The following is a 17,530-nucleotide window of genomic DNA, read 5'->3' as shown; positions in this document are numbered from 1 at the left end:
AACATTTTGCCAGTTGCGACACGCCACTCACCAGTGTTACCATCTAACCGGCTTGCCATCTACTCTTTTGCAGGCACATCACCAGGATCCGGGGCAGAAATTGCAGGAGTAGGAGAAGCAACAGCAACGGCAACGGCAACGCCAACCCAAAAGACGACAGCAGCAAATCGCGATTATGACGACGATGATGACGAGCACAACGACAAGGATGAGAGTCACGACAACAGTCCTGGCAAAGGCAACAAACACAGGACGAACAAGCAGGAGCCGGAGAAGATGAAGGAGGTCGTCGCGGGTGGCCAGAAGGAGCGGGAGGCGCAGGAGGGAGCGCTGAAGAAGGATGCTGTTGCCAAGCCTGCGGCAAGTCAAAAGCGTGCAGCACAAACGACACAATCGCGAAATCCCATCAGACGAGCGCACAGTGAACGGCATTTGTCGACCGCGCCCCTATCCGCCCACGCCCACGGCCACGGCCATGTGGCCTCGTCTATACCCCATTCCCCCCCAGCCAGGACTAACCACACCCATGCCCATTCTACGTCCATGCCTTCAACTCCAGCCAGCGGGCCGGCGAATGTCATTTTAAATTTTAAGGACACAATGGCACTGCGCATAAAAAGCAACCGCAGCGACTCGAGAGATTTATTTCAAAGGCGGCCAACGGAGCCGCCTCCGCCGCCCCCATCGCCTCCCAAGGCCAAGGAGCCGCAAGGAACTGGCAAAGGATTAGAGGAGTCGCAACCACAGCCGCACGAAATCAATAAGTCGTCTCCTTCGCAGATTCCCAATCCCCAGAGGACTGTGGTGCGAGTCGCTCCATTCAAGCAGCAAAATGGGGAGCTGGAGGTTCATCGCCTCAAGATCTCCCACAGCGAGGAGGACTCCGATCTGGGGGTGGAATTGCGCCGCAGGCCAAACAGATTACTCCTCACCACCGGCGAGCAGGAGGAGGATGTGGCGCCCAAGAAAACTTCGATTCTGATAAGCGGCGATGATTGCTATTCCACGATGAATCTGAGTGCGGACGCGGCTCAGCCCTTATACCAATCATCGGTGGTGGTCAACAGCCAGTCGACAACCAGTGTGTGCATCAGTGTAAGCGGCGGCGAGGAACGCCAGGACCAGGACCAGGAGCAGCAGCTCAACCAGCTGAACACCCTAAGGAGCCAACAGATGGGCATAGCCATCATTCCGATTCGGGGCAGCACGGAAGTCAACCTCCAGCGCTCAGTGTCTTGCATATCTTCCACTTCAAGCAGCTCCACCTCCAGCAGCAGCAGTTCCAGCGGCCGGGGAAGGACCCTCATCCGTTTGGACTACGAAAGGGAGCGCAAAGGAGCCGCCACGAGCAGTACGGCCATCAACGCTCCGCCCGTAATAAGCTCCACGCCGGCCACGCCTCCACCCCCGGAGTCACCCGATTCCAAGCTGGTGCCCCATGAAACAGAGCTCCTGAAAATCCTACGAAACCCCGTAGAGGCAGTGAAACTCAATCTAGTGCCTCATGTTTGCGGTTTGAGGGCTCCAGCCGTCGGTGAGGGTGGCCGATCCAAGAAAATGCAAGCCGAGGTGACTGCTTCACCACCAAAGGAGTCCGGTTTCATTGCCAAGCTCTTGCAGGATCCTATGCTGGGCCAGGTGGCCGAGGGCCTCGAAACGGATACCGTGGCCGAGCTGATCGAGAACTCACTGCAGAGACTCCAGCAGGCCCGCCGAGGAATCGATATGAGCGGCACCAAAGACCACGACGACATGAACCGCCTGATCAGCGCCTCACTGCAGCGCATCCGCCTGGAGAGACAGCCCGGAGATAGCCCGGCTCCCAGCCAAGCAACCAAAGAGGAGGACCGCCTGTCCAATCGGGGCAGCATCAGTTCCGCCAACAGCTTCGCCTCCGCACACAACTACGAGCTGTTCGATTTTGATTCCGGAGCCAATGGCAACGAGTCTGACTGTTACCAGAGCTGCTCGAGCGAACTAACTGCCTCGGGAATCATCGAGGAGGAGGCCGAAAAAGTTTCCGAAATGGACTTGGATGCTGCCACGCGGGCCAAGTTCTATCAACTTCTGGTGGATGCCACTCTGGCTGAGATTGAGCACTCCACACATGCGGATCAGGAGCTGGGAAATGGAGAACACCATTACGAGTCCATAAGACACAACGGGGACCCTATTTACGAGGAAATCCACGAGGTTCCGCCACCACTGCCACTCACGGCTCCTCCCCTTAACGATGCCGAGCAGGAAAAGAAGGCTGCCCGTTCAATTTTTGAGGGAGCCTCCAAGTATGATATACTCTCGTACCTGGTCGATGCCAAGGAGCGGGGCTTGGCGCGGGAGGAAAGTTTCGACTACGGAAATAATCCCAAGATTATTGAGGAGGAAGCCACCGACACACTGAGCGAATTGGACAAACGACAAGCGGAGGAAAGGGAGAGGGAGCGAGAGCGGGAGAGAGATAGTGGACAGAGCAGCATGAGCTCCTTGTCGCCACCACCACATAGCTTCATATGCGGCGGATCGGGTGGCAAGTCCGGCAGCGATGTGGAGCGCCAGGATTCGGGAGTGGGCTCCGAGACCAGCAAGACATCCCGCAGCAAGTACCAGGCCACGCCCACAGTGCTCCACCTGTGCGAGGACTGCGATGGAGCCGTAGAGATGCAGGTCGGCGACGGAGGAGTGCTCTACGCCCCGCTCGTCTGCCGAAAGTGTGGAAAGAAACGCGTGGAACGCAAGGAGATCATCACGGAGATCGTGGAGACGGAGGAAAAGTACGGACGGGACTTGCAGATCATTCTCGAGGAATTCTGCCACCCGATGCTGGTGGCCGGCCTGCTCACCCAAGAGCAGCTCTCCGCGATCTTCCTGAACACGGAAGATCTGCTCGAGAACAACCAGACGCTGGCCGAGCGGATGCGGGACGCCCTGGATATGTCCCTGGAGCAGGGGGACGACGACCTGCTGACGGTGAACATTGGGCGCATCTTCCTGGACTTTACCCAGATGCTGCACGCCTTCGAGAGCTACTGCGTCCGCCAGGCGGGAGCCAGCCTGCTCCTGGCCAATCTTGAGAAGGAGAAGGAGCTGTTGCGGATTTTCTTGAAGGTCTCCCAAATGGAGAATGCCGTGTTGCGGCGAATGAATTTAAACTCCTTTTTGATGGTAAGCTTTGGTTTTCACTGTCTTCTTGCTATCTCACTTTCCATTTTCCATTAGGTCCCTGTCCAACGGGTTACCAAGTATCCCCTGCTGCTGGCCAGACTGTATAAGGTAACACCAAACCACTTGGACGGACGGGATCTGCTGAAGCAGGCCCAGGAGAAGATTGAACTCCACCTGAATCACATCAACCAGGAGGCCAAGGATGTGCCCACTAAGCTGTGGCGCCGCATCAGCTCATCCAGCCCCAATAGACGCGCCTCCTGCGAGATCGACATGATCAACATCAAGCTGCGCAAGATGGCCATCGATGTCCTGGAGTGGAACCATGACGAAGTGCGCTTCGCCATGGAGGGTAGACTCCTGTACACCCAGCCCACGGACAGCAACTGGAAGAAAGCACGAACCATCAAACTGACACCGGTCAACGCCCTCCTGGTTACCAATGGCAAGGTTAGTGATTAAATTTCATGAAAGCAACTAATTATTAGTATAAGAATCTATTGAATGCGACATATTTTTTTAATTCCCCTTCCACTTTTGATTAAAAAGTATAAATTGAAACAACAACTACTCTATTAGGTCAATTAGTTCATATCGAAGTCCTTTTAGTTTTTATTTTTCCAATTTTTTTCTTTAACGCTTTGAGTTGCATGTTCCATCTCCTCTATCCTTCTGCCTATCCTGATCCTGTCTGGGTCACTTTTGACAAAGCCCAAGATACGTTTGGGCATTTCACGTGGAGCAAGTCGTTGGCCATGGAGATGGATGTGGCGATGGTGAGGCAATTAGCGATTGACGCTTGAAGCCACCATCCTCTGGGTAAGGTTATAACCAGAGCTGTCCTGAGCTGTCCCGGTTGCCATGGCAACGCTTTTTCCGTGCGATAAAAGATTTCAACAAATCAGAGCATGAGCCAGAGCCAGAGCCAGAGCCGGAGCAGAAGCAGGAGCAGGGAAGCAGCCGAGCCCATTGAAGCGAGACCACATTCACCCTGCCAGTTATCGGTCCGAAGCACCCACTGCCAGCCGCTGCTCCTCGTTCACTTCACAGACCTGGTTCGGTTTCTGTTTCCACTTTTTTTTGTTTTTCTTCTAATGAAAAGTGCTTATCCCAGCAACTATCTCTGGCCCAAAAAACAAAACCAGTTTAACGCTTTGAAGGGAAACATGGGTGTAGGCATGTGGACGGTAGGCGACATCCGGTTTGGCCCCTGGGCCGGGGTTTTGGGATCGGGGCCATAATCGTACACACGAACAAGCGGACAAACGGACATACGGACACATGCGGACGCAGTGCGTATGTCACATGTTTTGTTTGGTTTTTCTTCCCCGATCGGGGGTTTCTGTTGCTTTTTTTTCATGTCCCACGACGCCCTGCTCTAAATTTCTGGCCCAGGCGCCACAGTCGACAAATGCTCAATTCAAGAACGGTCAGCATCTCGTTTACTGGGCCGGCTCTTTTTACTTTTTTTGAGTTTTATTTTTTAGCATGAGTCTTGTGGCTCCAGTTGCTTCTTGGTGCCGCTTCCTGCGGCAGTTTCTCGGCCTGACACGCTTTGTGCGCTTGCCAAAGCCTTATCTAGGATGTACCCCAGACACCAAGAAAAAATTGCAAATGGATTTTCGGCAAACAAAATTATAAATTTAAATGTCTTAGATTTCATAATCGTAAGAAAAAGATTTTTGATTAAAGCCATAGAAGAAATTGAGATTTAGGGATGCAATAGTAAAAAAAAACTATAGAAATAGTTGCTTGTAGTTTTCGAAATAAATACAGTTTTTAAATATTTTTCTCAGTGCACTTCCCCCACATCTATTTTTCAGTTGTAATTTTGTTTAGTTTCGTTTTACACAATTTTCTATTTTTTCTTATTTCTGTTCTTTTGCTTCCATTGTCGTCGCTGATGGTGCTGCTCCTGGTGTCCTGGTACTGGTCCTTTTTTTATGCCACACCAACCGACATCGACGACAACTAAACCTGAAACAACTACAACTAAAATTGCAACAACAACAACAACAAAAACAATGATAACAACAATAGCCAAGTGCCAATTACAGGGCAGAGAAGGCCATGTCGGAAAAACTGAATTTCCCGAAGCACACGGGCATCCGCGAGGCATCGCTCCTCCTGGTGAAGGAAAAGTGCGGACGCTACACGCTGATCCGGGAGCCGCTCTATCTGGACAGATGTGTCGTGTGCAGCGAAGCGGATTGTGATGATTATTTCGAAGTGCAGGAAATTTCATCGAAGGATACATTCATATTCAAAGTGAGTACGAGAACGAGGACGAGAACGAGTGTGGGTATCAGTATTGATACCACCACGGCTCCTGGCCCTTTGTTCCCCTCCAGCAGAGCAAGCCAATCCTAGTTCATAGTCCGGTTGAGTTGGATTTTGAATAAGTGAGAGCGCCCTGCCTTTTGGCTGTTGAATGCCAGTGTTTTAGCTTTGTATGTTTCCCGCTTAGTGGGGAAAACGAATGGTTTTACGAATGGGCCTCGTCGGAATGATACTTTTTCTATTTTTTTCCCTCTCATCCTGAAAGTGCGGTTAATAGAGCAGCGCAACAGGATAGTAAAGTGGTTTCGAAATGGTGTACTTTTTCAAACGGATTTAATTCAATTTGTTTTATTTCCTATACCTTTAATTTAATTATTCAGCAAACGCAAACTTCGGGGCTATTGAAATTTGTATCTCAATAAGTATGAAAACATGTTATGGATTTTATTGAAAAATATGCCAAGTCCTTATGAAATTTCTAGCCGAATCAGCTTAAAGGGCTTTCCCCACCATCATCTTGGAATGTAATAAAAGTCAACCATGGATAGCTTCTTCGTTGGCGCTCACCTTTCCTGGGGGGAGTCCAACAAATTCCTCCGAATGGGCGTGGCAGCACAATGAAGAGCTTGCCATCAGATTTACCTGCCGCTTCTCTATGCATCATATGTATGTATTTCTGAGTTTCTGGGGGAAAGTAAAGCAATTTTAATAACAGACAGAGCGCAAAAAGCGTATGCAAAAATCCATTTCAAATCTTTGCTCGTCTAATGCTTGTAGTACCAACCATCCGACCATCCCGCCATCCGACCATCCACATTTTAGTCATGCAAATTTTTTTTTGTTCATGGTTTTCGGTTCAGACCAAGCGGCTAAGCCGTTCGGGGAGTGGTCTGGGAGAGGGTCCGGGGACCCGCAGGCAAAGAATCTCCTTTCAGACGCGCTCAGGCAGCGCACGTAGAGCGGCTGCCAAAATGAATGACATTTATTGAAATACGTTATATAAAGAATGAAAGAAAAACGCACGGGAGCGCAACAAAATGGCTGCGTGAACGAGCGCCGAGAAAGGCGGTCAAAAAGAGATAGCCAGGGCGGAGAGACAGGGACCGAACAGACAAACGAATAGGATTATATATACACTTAAAATAAAGGATTTCAACTTGAAAGACTTTTACCTTTAATGACTCAAAGACAATTAACTAAAAATTAATATTCGAGGGTTTAAAAAGATTCTTTACTAAATAAAATAATCAAATCCCTAAAGCTGGTTAGGTTAGCTTTGTTCAGATATTCAAAGATAAATAAAATATAAAACTTAAACGTTGGACTGACTATAAAACTTTAAAAAATCGATAATATTTGTAAAATCCTCGAAAGCGTTTAAGGACCAATATCAGGATTATTTAAGCTTCATGAGTAACAAAAGTTTACAATATTTTGAAAATCTTCAGAAGGGTTGAGCATTTTTCTTGCTTCTGGAGAAAGCTTATTCTGAAAGATTATTGTTATTTGATTTGTTTAAAATAAAATTGGTTTGGATTTAGCCTTTTCTATTAGGACAAAGCCTGTAAAAATGTAAATAAATTGTGAATAATTTTAAATGGCGAACTGGAGACATTTTTCGAGTGTAGGGCGTAGGCATTTTGGAGGTTGTTGGCGCATAAATTGAAACGTTTAGTTCCGGCCAACTGAGCAGCTGACAGGCACACACACATACACAGACACACACACACACACTCATGCATGACCTGCGAACCTGTCAAAATGACAGGCGGGGGTCGCCTGGCCCAGTCAATCAAATACGTATAACGGGTTTTCACGCCGCTTTATTTATTCACAGGCCGAGGACGGAGTGCGGACGAAGCAGTGGTACACGCAGCTGCAGTACCACGCCCAAGGAATGGGGGCGTGGCGCAAGAGACGGAACGCCCTGGCCAACATCATGATCAACGGAATGCTGGCAAGGAGCTAGCCCATCCCCGACACATCCCCTCCATATATGTATATGTATGCCGATTAGATAGCGAATCGATGGACGTAAAACTCAACAATTGGTTATGCATTTAATGTGTATTTATGCGCCAATAACCGACGAGCGATTTCGTAATTATAATTTAAGTGATATACAATTGAATCGAGCACGCATAACGTTAGTTAGTGTTTACATAATAATACCTATACCTATATCTATACAACTATACTTTGCATAACCATAATACGTACACACACGAATACCCTGATTACAATGCAATAAAATACCTTACATTAATTAAACACTCGAAATTGCGTAATAATTGAGAGGCGATTCGTTTTAGGTCCACCCCATAAATTGTGCCCCTGGCATGCCTATTGATTTCACCTGGCAGAGCTCTTCAATAAATCTTACCTGGCTGTATTATTTTTAAATTCAGCCCCAAGATTTATGAGAAGGAAAATTATACTAGGAGCATGGAGAATCCAGGCCGGGCACGCACGTGGCAGCCCAGACCGACATAAGTCTAGAACAGGCGAAAAGTGCTTGGCCAAAACCAAAGCCAAACCCATAAACACACACACTTGGCATGGTAAATATTTTTGGAATTATGTCGGGCCAGAGTGGCAGTGGTAGAGTACACGGCGAGTTGATTAAGCCATTTTAAATCCAATGAACTCATATTTGGTCAACAATAAAAACACTCAAGTGGCAAGGGCTCGGATTGGGCTTGGGCTGGGACCCAGCCCCACTCTCTGGGCTTTATTATTTGTTTAATTACACAAACAACTGGGCAGATTATTATGGTTAAACACGAAACGGTAATTGTTATGGCCAGCAATTGCTGCGACAATTGTAAACGGGCGAAAATGTAAATAAATATGTTTGCAAATAGCACTGCTCTCTGTTCATTTATCTATATCTGCGGTTCCATCTGGTTTAGAATCTTTAATCTATGGTCATATTTTGCTAATGGATTTCGGTACAATAATTCCATAGCATACATTCCGGGGCAACCGACACTGTGGTTATTAACTTTTCATTAGTTTATTAAATCCCAAAACTTTATTGAGTACGAGGTTTCCTCTCATATTTATCTGGTTTCGAAGCCCAGGCATTTCAGATGCCGACTTGTTTAATGGAAACACTCGACTCTGTCCGTGTTCGTCCTTGTTTTCCCTGCGGTTAGCCATCCGGACAAATATACCAACACTACGACGGCGGACACGATGAAATTAGTTCGACTAAGGCAATGCGAAAATAATTTCCAGACTCGCCTGCGGCGCATCAAAGCCTTTGATGGCTTCCGTTCCGTAAATTATACTAATACGCCACGTAAACAAGTTCCAAATCCTTTAAAGCTCACCATGAAGGAAAAACTAGGGAAAATTGAAAAGCAGCGGCAACACCAGCGTCTATGGAAAAATCCAAAGGAAAAGCAAATGCAAAAGCAACTGTGGCGTTTTGAGGAAAATGCTGTAGCAAAGGAAAACTGCATGCTGAGCGCAATTATGCTGGACAAACATTTGCCAGTCAGGCGGAGCAGCCCTGACTTGTACAGTGAAAAAATAAATAAATATATTCTACCTTTAGTTAATTGAATCTTTGAAGTTTCTTTAAAACTAAAGGATTTACACTTTTCTTATAGGTCTATAAATTAAAATGTTTCCATTATTAATATTTCAAGGAATATATTGGAATTAAACAATAGAATAAATAAATATTATGGCCTTGTTATAAAACTTTATTAAATACTAAAAACCCTCAAACATACATTTCCTTCAGTGCAAAGCAAAAAAAGGGTCTTAGGATGGGGGAAATGGGTTTGGAGGTCGGTACTTAGCATGCACCTTGGCATATACACACACTTTGCCCACGGCCGGGTCTGATGGCACTACTTTCCGTGTGCTTCGATGCTTGCCAAACACAGACGGAGCCGGAGTCTCCGGCCAAGTCAGCTGGAGATGTTGACTAGGTCGTGAACGTGTTATAACAATAGGATGTCACGATGGCTGGCGGGGAATGGGGCAGCTGGGGATGCAGAGACGACCTGGGAGATGGAGCGACATCAGCCGACTAGCTAGCGACTAACACTAACGAGCAGTTAAACAAGCTTAAGATTTGCCGACACAAATAAAAACAGAGTCGGAGACTGGGAGATGGGAGAAGGAACCAGAACCGGCACCGCCACTACCATTTCCCCTCTTGGCCACCCAAATCCTGGCCAGAATTGTTGGCAACGGAAGTGCGGTTCGGCGTGCAATAACACAACCAAGGCACGTAGCACAAACACGGAACATTATATTGTATAAGCAGACTTCATTACGGTATTTAAACAGAATATCCACAAATTCTGACATGCCAACTCTGCACCATGGGTCGAAATCTATCTATCGACTTATCGTATTAATATATGGAGTATACTATATCAGTAGGTTTTTATCCGGATTGTGGCTGACATATAAAGCAAACCTCAATTGCATTATCCGTATGCTCAGTAATTGCTCTACCGCCGTAAAATCCATCGGTTTTTTGTGGCTGAATTTCGACGATTTTATCGCCGGCCCCATAAATTCAATTATCCCCGTTCATAATTTCAGTATTAACGGGATTGATATCCCGGAAATACCTTCGCTTAACGCTCCCTCTCCTCTCTGAATTGATTTTAAATATCAAATTTAAATGGAAGCCATATAAGCATCAATGTTATTGGAAAACTTGCCAAACTTCAAACATTTTGGCAATGAAACTTTTGCATCTTACCCATGGTGCTTCGAGGCACACGCACACAGGGAAACCCACATCAAAAGTCAAATTGTAAGAAGTTGAACTATCCGAGGACCACAACGCCCTCCATCCGTCTCCGTCCGTGTTTCCCTTTCCGACCGAGTGAACGTAACGTCTTGTAAAAAATGCATCACGTACGGCGAAGGTTGGCGTCTGATTCCTGATTCCCGGCGCCTCATGCCTGGCAATGTGATTAGGCCCCAGGCACCGAATGCACAAACTTTTCCGGAGGAGTGGAAGCCCGCACAGACAAAGTCCGAGAAGGCGGCTCTGACAGCACGACTGTGGCCAAAACTACGGTTGGGCAATAAAAATTTGTCGCCGGTCCAATAAATGTAGGCTAGCGGCTTACCAAGAAGCCCAGTGCGAAAAAACACTAACCAAAAACCATTTCATTGCTGTATTTAAAATGCCGCAAAACTTGCAGCACTCTCGCCAAAAAAAAAATATAGAAACACAATGGAAAAACAGGTGAGACAGTTTGGCTGCAGCTTATGCCACGGCACCTGCCCCGGCAACTGAGCCCGGCTCCTTCTTCTCCCTGCGCAAACAGATTTGAATTAATAAAAAATTGAAATTAAAAGTTCCACTTCAGTTGCCCACTTTCCCGGTCACCGAGAATAGCAATGGCGATGGCGACACAGTTTTCACACGAAATAGGTCGTAAAAATTATGACCAAATCCCTGGTTAAAGGCCACAGGAACTGCCGCCAGAGATGCCAACAGTTTGGGGCAGTTATTCGGTTACACAAATAGTGATTTATCATTTTCTTTTTTTAGTAAAATAATGAAATAATTCGTTTTTTTATTAAATGTTATTAATAGTTATAGAAGCATAATTGCTGGTATAATTACTAGTATTTGGGTTTCTAAATTTTTGATTTACAATTAAAGCAAACAGAAAATAGACAATGCTGCAGTACTTTGATATAAATCAAACATATTTCAACCGACATGCATTTCATATTATAAATCATAGGTTAATGGTTGATAGCTTTTGTTAAAGGATAAAATATGAAAAATTTCATTTAAACGGTCATTCAATTTGCATCTCTGATGTCCGTTCTAAGCTGAACCTCCTCCTCCTTTTTGTTTTCTCATCCACTATAGCTGGCCGCTCAATGAGGTCAATGGGCAGGCATTTCATTTCCATAATTTTCATTAGTTCGCGTTTAGTGCAAATCAAACAAATCGTTTTGAAAGCAACAAAAGAATTTTTAATTGTTCCACGGCCTTGATGTCAACTTTTGAATTCCTGTTTTATGTTAGCTCGCGTGTGTGGGTGTGCATTTTGATTCTTTTCCTAATCCAAATTGCTGTGCACACACATTCAGCATATTTCACACATCGTAGCCGACAGAGAGCACATAAGAATAATGTGTGACACGTTCGGGCATAAACCGAATTAAGTATACGCCGCGTTTGCCAGGCAGTCAGCCAGCTAGCAGGACCTAGCCCAAAGGCCCGGAGTCTGGAGGCGAGAGTCTGGAGTCTGGAGTCGGCAGGGCCGGAGTCTGACCCGCAAAACTAACCGCACACACACACATGCTCACACGTAAACACACTTACGCCAAGTCGCATCTTTATGCGTTGTAGCTGCTCCAAAGTGGCAAGCAAACACGCTTTCGAAAACCCAAGCGCCCTCCCTCCCACTTCCTTGGCACCACCCCCGCAGCCGGCCGTGCAGCATGTGCTAAATATGTATGAACAAAAAAAATGGAAAAAATAACTATCTTAAAAATGCTGGAGCTGTTATACTCTCAAAGTGGCATAATGAAAGCGAAGGATGTCACCTTTAAATTAAATTATTTTCCCACAATCATAACTTCGACTCCAGTCAGGCAAGCAATTCCCAGCTTTGTAATAAGGATATTTTTAGAAGCAGGACCAAAGTGCTGGCCCAAATATGGCCCCTATTAAATTTAAAATTTATACTGCATGAAGTGGTAAAAACACGCTTCCATGCTTTGCAAACACCGGACCGAAAATATAAAACCCTCTGCTAGGGTATACAAAAAAACGAAAGAGTGTGGCAGAAAGTTTTTGTGCGCACGCCGTGGAAAGGCCAACGTCTAAGTGAATTTGCCATAGTCAAATTTTGTGTGGCTGGCCCCGGCATTGCCTTAGGTCAGGCATTAAGGACGAACTCCGGGTTGCAGAATAAGGAATGCGGAATATGGAATACGGTCTCCGGACTGCGGACGGCGGACGACGAACGGCGAACGCGGACTACGGACTCATTCAGACCGCCTTGCGTGGAACTGCATGAAATTTGCATTAATTTGCGTGGCCAGCTCATTCAAACAATTTCGGCTCTGCAACCCACACACACAATAAATTCCCAATCCCGAATTATTAAAAAATTTCAAATAAATCACAAATTTGACCAAGTTGCAGCCGTGCCCACAAGGGGGTTGAGCCAAAATAGGGTAGGGGCAGTTGGACAACAGATGCCGGCGAAAATCGTGAACCGAGTTCAGTGTGTCAATCGACCTCGAGCTCGGTTTTGACAAGCCGAGGGGTGTTCACAGAGAAATCTGCTGACAAAAGCGCGCGCTTGAGCAGTGACTTGAGTGACTTTCAAAAAACTCAAGAGCAATTGAGTCTGTGTTTGAGTTTGAGTCACGGATTTTGAGCAGGAAACTCAAACACGCCATATTTCCAAAAGTGAGCAGAAAAAGGAACCTTCATTGGAAAGAGTTTAAGCTTCAAAGTGCCGTCTTAATTCACCATGAGAAGCTAGTTCAAAAAGCCACCGTTGTTAAGCTTTATTATAGCCAGGTTTGAGGATTCAGGCAGCTTGGATGCAGCAGTACTGAAGATCCATAAAAATGGTTAAGGAAATGAAAATAAAGACATGTTGGCTACTGGTTGCTTAGAACAATATTTCTGAATAAAAAATCCTTTTTTACCGCTATATTTCATTCAACAAATACAAAATATAGAAATAAAATTATCGCAACTCACAAAAAATATTCATAGCTTGAACTTTTCACCCTCCAATTCAATTTAAAGTTTTAGTTTTAACCAATTCCCAAATTGACCTTCTGTTAGCCGGCAATTGGCCATTGACTGGATGGAGAGGGTCAACGGAATCCTTTAAAGGACCTCAATAGGCTCTAAGCGAAACGCTGCTAAGACGCTAAGATGTTTGCTTAGCTGGCAGGAGACTTTAAACTTGGGGGAATTTGCATACATTAAGGGTGTTTTGTTATTTTGTTAGCAAAAGGCAATTCAAATCCTTTTACTTCCGCTTTAGGCAGCAACGACTACGGCACAAGGCAGATGCGACTGATAGCAGGATTCACATTCGCACCACCGCCCATCGTCCTGAGCCCCGCCCACCAATCCATCCGTATTTAACGGTGACGCGTGCGTAGCGTATAAAGAAAAATATGATTACATATTGTTGTATTTTGAAAAGGCAGGAGAAACGAGGAAAAGGGTTGACATTTTTTTATACATATTTTTTTCTTTCAAACACCGTGTCAGAAAGCAGAGAAGCGCCACTTGAAGGCAATCAACTCGGGATTCCTGCACAGAAATAAATGTATTTATTATATAAAAAATATATCCAGCCCATGACGTAAAACACGTTTTGGGAGTTCATGAATTCAGGATTTGCTCAATATCTTGGGTATATTATTTAAATAGAAATTTCAATCGCCTTTTGTGAAAACTTTTTCCAGTGCAGACAACTAACAAACAAATAGGCAACGACACGAATTGCCGACAACAAGGACAACAATAGCGGCATTCAATTTTTAATATTTGCCTTGCAAATTTTCTATAAAATGCATTTGTTGTCTACAGGTCGGCGCCCGCCCAATATCCAGGGACCCGGGAGACTTGTCCGGATGCCAGGCAGAGACGAGGGGTCGGAAGAGCCGGAGACACACTATCGCCCAAAAACGGGCAACCGGAAGCCGCCAGCGCCGCGCCAAAAGTGGGAAAGTGAATGGAGCACGGCAATGTCAACACATGGAAATTGCAAGGACAACGAACAAAAAGACGAAACTGCGAAAAGGCGAAAAGGAAAAGCAAAAGCGGCCGGGCCACCAACTATAAACTGGAATGATATTGCCACGGAGCAGAGAATGGCTCAGTCGAAATGGTAGGAGCTCTGAGCTAGGACCCTGGCTGGTCTAAGGACGAAGGAAATAGCTGGGCCGGGCGGAAGTAATAAATTGGTTAGGTAAAAAGCTTGTCGCAAACGCAGACACCGACAAAAAGCGGCACGCGATGCCCGAGACAAGCCACCCCTACATTCCCAAAAAGCGGGTAGAAGAGTCAAGAAGTAGAGGTTCCAAAGGATACTTTATTTGTGCATGAGGTTGCAAATTAATAATAAACGTCTGCAAAGCAATTCATAATTGACTTTAAATTTATTTCAAAGAGAAGGAGTGGGAGTATTTTATAGATACCGAAAATAAGTATAATCGTTCATCCTGTATATCCTTTCAACCTTTTTATAATATATTCTCTGACGCCTTTTTAAAATTCTAAAATATTGTTAGAGTGGTGTGGAAGTATTGAATATTGTCCATATTTTGGACCAAAAACTTCTAAATGATCTATTTATTCTTCTATCTTCTATTCGAAATCTTCTATTTTCTATATATTCTGACTTCTAATCCGTTTGCACTTTTTTAATAGCCACACTTGTTATCTCGGCCTCTTTGAGCTCCTCGTCGGTGGTGCCATTATAGATGTGCTTCAGATAAAGGTTGAAATAATCCGTATAATTCATTGGCGTCGAGATCTGGTGCTTGCGAACCGGCAGTCGAGGCGAAAGGGACAACATGCTGGCCCACTGCCCATCGCAGAGGTCATCGTATCTCAAAAGGCCGACCTCGTGACCCCCCAAGTCCCCGGGACCACGGCACATCGGTTGTTGTCCGTCCCAGAGTTTAAGAACAAACTCCCGAATCCACCTGGCCAGATAGAGAGCTCTGCAGTCACAATGCCAGGGATTCTTGTCCAGCTTAACCGCCACTAATTTCTCCAGGCCATGCAGGGCTCCAGTGGGTAGAAACATCAGTTTGTTTGAATCAATGCGACTAAATGTAATAAATAGTAATATCAAGTAATTTATAAAATAATCACCAACTTACATCTTTTCCAACTCGGTAAGTGGTTCAAAAGCCCTAGCATCAAAGTTTTTCAAAACATTATTGTTTAGCAGAAGAACCTTAAGATTGCTGAGTCCTCGAAAATCGCCAGCCTCCAAAGTGGTAAGATTATTTGAAAAGAGGGTCAGTCTGGTGAGGGCACTGACATTCAGAAATAGATCCGCTGGAATACTTGACATTGAGTTCTGCCCCAGAAACAATTCATTCAGATTTTTGAGCTCCACAAACGCATTACCATCGATCTGTTGAAGGTGTATTATAATCAAGTGAATTATGAAAAAACAAAATACTCACGTGACTTATTCGATTCATGGTCAAATCCAAGGTTTCCAAATTGATCAACTTATTGAAAATAGTGCCAGAGAGCGATGAAATGCGATTATTGTGCAAAATCAAAGTACAAAGATTCTTTAAGCCAGCAAAGAAGTCGTCATCAATCTTGGCTGGAAATATAATTCATTATAAATTAATTTTATATTCGCCCAATATAATCCTCTTACATATTTGATTCCAACCAAAATCCAATGTTTTCAGTTTCGTCAGATATCGAATGCTGCCCGAATTGAGCTCAACGATTTTATTCCGGGACATATCAAGCTCTTCCAGCATAAGTTGATCTCTCAGAAGATTTGGTGGAAAGTTTGAAATTTTATTATCGCATATATTGATCACTGTGAGCCGTTGGGCATGGTAGAATATGGATTCTGGGAGTAGGCCTATCTCGTTCTTGCTTAGATCTAGAAGTTTGAGGTTGCGCAGCTTCCATAAGGTTCGCGGGTCAATGTCCTCCAAATGGTTGTTTTGAATTCGTCTGCAAAGATAATTTAAATAAAAAAAAGGTTCAATTTTTTATACATTGCATACAAATGCAACAAACTATCCAAGTCCTGGAACAAATCAAATGGTAAAAAGTCCAGAACATTATTGGAAATATCCAGCTCTCTGAGAACCGTCAATCCCCGAAAGGTATCCTTGTGCAGAGTGGACAAAATATTCCTAGAAAGATCTCTAAAAGGAGGCAAAAGTTAATAAACATTTTTTTTTTATTACAAATCTGACACACATTGTCACCATGTTCATGGGTATAACCTGGGTAACCGGCACCGATTTAAGGTTAGTGTTCCAGCAGGTGAAGCTCTTAGTATCTGGATTGCAGCGGCATACTCCGGACGTGCAGTGGTTCCACTCGATTTCGCTGCCGGTGGTCAAACGCCAGACGGGCTGCTCCACGGATCGCAAACGGCTTTCGATTTGACGCACTCGCTTCACCAGATCGAAGTTGGCCAGATGAGACATGGCGTTGACTTCTCCGCTATTAGTATCGCCATTTGTTGGATTTGTTGCACTTCCCTGGGGCCTTGATGGTCTTTGGTTCGTGGCCTGTGTTCCGTTGGGCATCGAATTAATAAGCATCAAAAGCTGGGAGACAATCGCCAGTGATTCGCACGCATTCAAGCTGCAGTTCCTGTTGTCCGAGGAGATCAGGGGCATGAGATATCTCTGCCGGAACTCGTTCAGACTCTGTGCTGTCAAATCCTTGGAGGATGGTGTGGCTGCCGTCACCACTGATTCATTCAGCAGCAGGATAAGGCCTATTGCTCTTAGGACTCTCCACGACATGGCACCTCCAGTGGCACTCAACGTTCTAAATCGTCAAATCCGATCAGCGACTGCCTTTATAGCCGCTTAACTCGAATAATTTGCGAAAATTTGCATTTACTGCAATTACGCTTAAGTAGCTCACAGCGCCGCATGGCGCATATTTTGTGCCGCAGAGAGATGAAGCGCATCCTACGGTCGCCAATGCATCATCGCACAGAATGGCACTCGCTCTCCAAGTCTTCGGGATCCGTCTAGAAACCTGGCGTGGAGAGGGGGAGAGCAGTATTAGGCCATTAGCCTAAGGAGCTCCAGGAGAACTCTCTCTCTACCTCCCTCCCCCTCTCTCTACCAGCCCGCCTGAGTAGAGAGAGGGGCTTTTTAGCTAGTTCTTAAAAAGAAAAAACTTAAAAAGAAAAATGAAATTTAGCAAAAAAAATCAAGCATCATTAACCCCTAAGTGTACTTCAGTGTCTTTTTACACCCTCTTTCCTCTTAAAAAAAAAACAAAACAAAAATGAAAAACCAAGAAAATCCCTTGCCCCTTGCGAGAGTCTCAGATTTTACTTAACTACGCACATAAGTCACTCTACAATTTAAA

At 45.3% G+C, this 17,530-nt stretch overlaps 2 protein-coding genes across 2 annotated transcripts in view; one reads left to right on the top strand and one right to left on the bottom strand.

The window, feature by feature from the left end:
- The window catches only part of LOC6507717, a 101,816-nt gene extending 94,101 nt beyond the window's left edge, over positions 1-7,715 (top strand). Inside the window, exons 7-10 of the mRNA XM_014909938.2 lie at positions 74-3,162; positions 3,217-3,612; positions 5,203-5,430; positions 7,280-7,715. Of these exons, the coding sequence (XP_014765424.1) occupies positions 74-3,162; positions 3,217-3,612; positions 5,203-5,430; positions 7,280-7,411 (3,845 nt within the window). The 3' untranslated portion in view covers positions 7,412-7,715. The remainder of the gene's footprint in view (positions 1-73; positions 3,163-3,216; positions 3,613-5,202; positions 5,431-7,279) is intronic.
- A 6,781-nt stretch (positions 7,716-14,496) lies between these two features.
- Positions 14,497-17,193, bottom strand: LOC6507344 (leucine-rich repeat-containing protein 15). The gene is made up of 6 exons (XM_001956169.4): positions 16,394-17,193; positions 16,195-16,338; positions 15,831-16,141; positions 15,625-15,773; positions 15,313-15,572; positions 14,497-15,258 (listed from the first exon to the last, which is right to left on the bottom strand). Exons 1-6 carry the CDS (start codon positions 16,948-16,950, stop codon positions 14,829-14,831), a joined length of 1,851 nt encoding a protein of 616 aa, XP_001956205.1. The 5' UTR covers positions 16,951-17,193; the 3' UTR covers positions 14,497-14,828.
- Between the last annotated feature and the right edge of the window lie 337 nt (positions 17,194-17,530).

Source organism: Drosophila ananassae, chromosome 2R (assembly GCF_017639315.1).
Source record: "Drosophila ananassae strain 14024-0371.13 chromosome 2R, ASM1763931v2, whole genome shotgun sequence".
NCBI classification, from domain to species: Eukaryota; Metazoa; Arthropoda; class Insecta; order Diptera; family Drosophilidae; genus Drosophila; species Drosophila ananassae.
This window is presented reverse-complemented; position numbering and strand designations above follow the sequence as displayed.

What these genes read in the sequence shown, in the direction of transcription:
- LOC6507344 (XM_001956169.4), bottom strand. Translation starts at nt 16,950, where the DNA reads ATGTCGTGGAGAGTCCTAAGAGCAATAGGCCTTATCCTGCTGCTGAAT. An exon ending in TTGGATAGTTTGTTGCATTT is followed by an intron (nt 16,142 to 16,194) that starts GTATGCAATGTA and finishes TTATCTTTGCAG; the next exon opens with ACGAATTCAAAACAACCATT. An exon ending in CCATGAATCGAATAAGTCAC is followed by an intron (nt 15,573 to 15,624) that starts GTGAGTATTTTG and finishes CACCTTCAACAG; the next exon opens with ATCGATGGTAATGCGTTTGT.